At 35.5% G+C, this 5,394-nt stretch overlaps 1 protein-coding gene across 5 annotated transcripts in view; it reads right to left on the bottom strand.

Moving 5' to 3' along the window:
* The window catches only part of MAGI3 (membrane associated guanylate kinase, WW and PDZ domain containing 3), a 271,906-nt gene that overhangs the window by 28,372 nt on the left and 238,140 nt on the right, over positions 1 to 5,394 (bottom strand). For all 5 annotated transcript variants that reach the window (XM_067727306.1, XM_067727307.1, XM_067727309.1 and 2 more), the window contains exon 14: positions 2,360 to 2,552. In XM_067727306.1, coding sequence (XP_067583407.1) covers positions 2,360 to 2,552 — 193 coding nt within the window. The remainder of the gene's footprint in view (positions 1 to 2,359; positions 2,553 to 5,394) is intronic.

The raw sequence follows: 5,394 nt of genomic DNA, 5'->3' as shown, positions 1-5,394 counted from the left end.
CTATAATAAACATGATCAATTTTGATATTTCTGGAATATCATAACTTTTGATAACTAAAGTGTTTTTGTGCTAAGCCTTTCACAAGAAAATTTAGCTTCTAATAACATAAAGAATAGAAAAGCAGCACCTCCACCCACGTGAGCTCTGGACCTAATTTGAGTGCAGATGTAGGCGGCAGCAGTCCAGCTGACTTCTTAAATGCTCTTTAAGTACATAGTTGGAAAAATGCAAAACGTTACCTCACTTTAAAGGAAGTTTTTCAAAGCTTCTGTGAAATTTGATAGTAAAAAAATCCTTCTTGAAATTATTTTAATTCCAGCAAGGTTTTTAACCTGGACCAGTAATTTTTTTAAAAAGTTGATAATGAATAACAACATAGTAAACTTCCTTTTAAAATCAACTTTAAATATAATTAGTGCAGTGACTGACACTCATGACGTCTGAGAGGTCACTGCATCAGGACAGAGATGCTGCACATTACAGGTTGAGAACAGTTTGCCATCTACACAGAATTTATCTTTTACAATGTGTTTTACAACTGCAGGTTCCTGATGGGTGATACCGGATGAGTTAACCATTAGCAGTTCTCAGGCATACAACAAGCTGTCCACATGAACGGCAAACTCTCCTAGGCATAGATTAGGTCATATGGAATTCCTAGCAAATGGGCAGTTAACCTACACCTTTTTTTCCTATTCAAGATAACATCATAATGTGAGAAAGAATAACACAAGTTAGTCCTAACTGATTTCAAAAAAAGAGCAAGTTTTGTGCCATAATTTGATACAAAACATCATAAACAACAACCACAACAACATTGCTATCGATGAATATGCATTTACAAGGTCTCTTTGCGTCAAAATCTATGTGATTCTGAGAATACGTTTTTGCACCTCGACAAAGTGTCACCAACATCCAATCATTAATAAAAAGAAAGGTTCTTTTTGATATAATGCATGGTTAGAATGAATTAGCTAAAATGCTTCCAGTAATATCAAACTACTATAAAGCTTCTTCATGATGCTTTCCAGGAGGGAGCCAACCTCTAGTTGTATAGCATCACATTTTTTACTCTGTGTAGTTATGTTCTGACTTCAGCACAACCAAATGGAGGCAACACTGCATTAAAATCTGTATGCATCACGGAATACCTGATATTTAGGAAGGGAGGTGGGCCTTTACTTTGTTGTTATTTACTTATTTATTTATTTGGCTGTGCCAGGTCTTAGCTGCAGCACGCGGGATCTTTGTTGCCGCGTGCGGGATCTTTTAGTTGTGGTATGAGGGATCTTTAGCTTCAGCAATGCAGGCTCTTAGTTGCAGCAAGCAGGATCTAGTTCCCTGACCAGGGATCGAACCCGGGCCCCTGCATTGGGAGCAGGGAGTCTTAACCACTGGACCACAAGGGAAGTCCCTGGGCCTTTACTTTGGACGTTGCAATCAAAAACACAGTGCCTCATTTTTAAGAGTAATGCAACTATTCATCAAGTCGACAGATTTTTTTATGTCCACTCTGTGCCAGGCAGGCATTTTCTAAATACTGGGGACACAGCACATAACTAAATGGATGAAACTCCCAAACTACATGAGGCTTACACTCTTGTGGTGCCACAGGGTTATCTTTTAAAAAATTTTAAGTGGCAAGAATTCACTTTTAAAAATTTCTACTTAATATTCACAAAACTACTGAAGAGAAAATACATGAGATTTTCATACCCAAGTGTAATGGTTTAGACCCCAAGCTCTGTAATTAAACTACCTGTTTTAATCCTGGTCCTACTACCTACCACCTATGTGTTTCTCAACCTTTCTGTGAGTAACTAGAATAATGATAGTGTTTACATCATAGTGTTCTAAAGAGTAAGTAAAAAAGTCAGTATGTCTGGGACGTGGTAAGCACTCAAATGTTAAATTATATTATACTAAAACTTGTCAAGTAGAAACATTCTATCCTCTGAATATTTAGGATCATCAGGATCCAAAATCTTTTGATATTCAGCTAATGGGATAGCTTGGTATGACTAAATAACTTTGTTTTTCAGAAAACAGATTGAAGCTGATACTCTGATCTACAATGCCACATCGGCAAATTCATCAATATATATTAATATAATCTTAATATAGAGGCCCAAAATTTATTTCTCTTTTTTGATAGTAGTAGTATTATTTCTGAATCCTTTTGACCTTACATGGCCTTCCACAATGAGGCCTTGGATCACACCAAATGAGTTATCTCACACACTATTAAACATAATAAAATAACCTGCCAAAAAAAAACCCAAAAAAACTCCCCAAAAATGTGGACTAAGTTTCTTTGTTTCTTTTTTAACTTATCAGAGTAGGAACAGGTTCACATACCACTGTAGAAGATCTTTCTTCTGACAGTTAATAACACATGGCCATTTCGAGCAGCAGTCGTCATTAGGTCTAGCACTTGTTTGTGTGATTTCCCTTTAACAGGAATTCCATCAATGCACATCAGCTCATCAGCTGCACGGAGACGACCATCTTTCTCAGCTGCACCCAGAGGAATGATGGCCCCAATGTATACCTGATAAGACATAAGGTGTAGGTTGGTCTATACAGTCTACTAAGATGTACTAAGATCCTTAACTACCAAGTTAAGTACTTCCTGACTCAGAACTGTGCAAACCAACAGATTTTTGCATTTCAACAAGAAAACTGTCATATTTTAGAAAGGTGAAATCTTAGAAATTGACCATTCTCCAAAACGGCACTTCAAACGACCACACCACATAATCTCTTCTGGATTTGCTGGGTTAGGGACAAGGAAGACAGAAAATACCAAGTATTTCAATAACTTAAAAAATACTACTATCGCTTCCATTACTATAATAAAACAAAAACATTAAACTCAGAAAATGCAATTTTGTGGAGTAGCTACTAGTAAAGTCCACTGAATGTCATCAGGAAAGATTTTTTTTGTACACTGTTCATAGCAACTGGAATAATTCTTACAATACTCCCATTACATAAGGCTATTAGTACAAGTTTAGTATATGCAAAAGAGAAATATGTCTTGTTTCTAAATTATAAAGCAGTAAGTATTTTAAGGGAACAGAGTGACCTAAGATTCACTTGCATCTAGGTGAACAGATCTAATTCATTCTGTTTGCCAGCAATTAGAATCCTATAATTCAGTAATCCTAAATGTTTGGGCTAGTTTCAGAGCTGCTAGAACCCTACATTTAAGAGAAGATAAAGTGAAAGCATTTCCTCTAAGATCAGGAGCAAGATAAGGATGCTCAGTCTTGTCACTTTTATTCTACAGAGTATTGGAAGTCCTAGCTACAGCAATCAGGCAAGAAAAAGAAATAAAAGGAATCCAAATTGGAAAGGAAGAAGTAAAACTGTCACTGTTTGCAGATGACATGATAGTATACGTAGAAAATCCTACATATATGTAGAAATTCCTGCCACCAGAAAACAAAACTACTAGAGTTCATCAATGAATTCGGTAAGGCTGCAGGATACAAAATTAATATACAGAAATCTGTTGCATTTCTATACACTAATAATGAACTGTCAGAAAGGGAAATTAAGGAAACAATCCTATTTACCATTGCATCAAAAAGAACAAAATACCTAGGAATAAACCTACTAAGGAGGTAAAAGACCTGTACTTGGAAGACTATGTCACTGATGAAAGAAATTGGAGACGACACAAACAGACGGAAAGATATACTGTGTTATTGGGCTGGAAGAATTAATATTGTTAAAATGACCATACTACCAAAAGCAATCTACAGATTCAATGCAATCCCTATCAAAATACCAAGGGCATTTTTCACAGAACTAGAACAAATTTTTTTTTAAATTTGTATGGAAACACAAAAGATCCCAAATGGCCAAAACAATCTTGAGAAAGAAGAACAGAGCTGGAGGAATCCCTGACTTCCCTGACTTCAGACTATACTACAAAGCTACACTAATCAAAACAGTATGGTACTGGCACAAAAACAGACACATAGATCAATGGAACAGAACAGAGAGCCCAGAGATAAACCCACACACTTACGGCCAATTAATCTAGGACAAAGGAGGCAAGAATATACAATGGAGAAAAAGTCTCTTCAATAAGTGGTGCCGGGAAAACTGGACAGCTACATGCAAAAGAATGAAATTAGAACACTCTCCAATACCATATACAAAAATAAACTCAAAATGGATTAAAGATCCAAGTGTAAGATGGGATACTCTAAAACTGCTACAGGAAAACATAGGCAAAACACTCTTTGACATGAATCGCAGCAATATTTTTTTGGATCCATTTTCTAGAGTAATGGAAATAAAGACAAAAATAAATCTGACGTAATTAAACTTAAAAGTTTTTGTACAGCAAAGGAAACCATAAACAAAACAAAAAGACAACCTACAAACTGGGAAAAAATATTTGCAAATGATGAGACCAATGAGGGATTAATATCCAAAATATACATACAGCTCATACAGCTTAATATCCCAAAAAACACAACCCAATTAAAAAATGGGCAGAAGACCTGAACAGACATTTTTCCAAAGAGGAAATGCAGATGGCCCACAGGCACATGAAAAGATGCTCAACATTGCTAATCATCAGGCAAGTCAAAACCACAATAAGGTATCAACTCACACCTGTCAAAATGGTTATCATCAAAAAGTCTACAAATAACAAATGTTGGCAAGGATATAGAGGAAAGGGAAATCTTTTACAATGTTAGTGGGAATATAAATTGGTGCAGCTACTGTCAAAAACAGCATGGAGGTTTCTCAAAAAACAAAAATAGCACTACCATATGACACAGCAATTCCACTCCTGGGTATATATCTAAAAGAAATGAAAACACTAACTCGAAAAGATACATGTACCCCAACGTTCATAACAGCATTATTTACAATTGCCAAGATATGGAAGCAACCTAAGTGTCCATCAACAGATGAATGGATAAAGAAGATGTGATCTATATCTATATACACACCTATATATACATACATATATGTGCAATGGAATACTACTAGGTCATAAAAAAGAATGAAATTTTGCCATTTGAAACAACATGAATGGACTTGAAGGACATTATGCTAAGTGAAATAAGTCAGACAAATACTGTATGATATCACTTATATGTGGAATATATCACTTATATGTAGAAAAATACAAAATACTGGTGAATATAACAAAAATGAAGCAGACTCATAGATATAGAAAGCAAACTAGTGGTTACCGGTGGGGAGAGGGAAGTGGAGAGGGGCAATATGGGCATAAGGGATTAAGAGGTACAAACTATTATATATGAAATAAGATACGAGGATATATTGTACAAAACAGGGAATATAGTCAATATCTTATAATAATTATAAATGGACTATAACCTTTAAAAATTGTGAATCAC

The sequence above is a fragment of the Pseudorca crassidens genome, chromosome 2 (assembly GCF_039906515.1).
Source record: "Pseudorca crassidens isolate mPseCra1 chromosome 2, mPseCra1.hap1, whole genome shotgun sequence".
In the NCBI taxonomy this organism is placed as follows: Eukaryota; Metazoa; Chordata; class Mammalia; order Artiodactyla; family Delphinidae; genus Pseudorca; species Pseudorca crassidens.
Note: the sequence above shows the minus strand (reverse complement) of the source record. Positions and strands in the feature narration are given on the sequence as shown.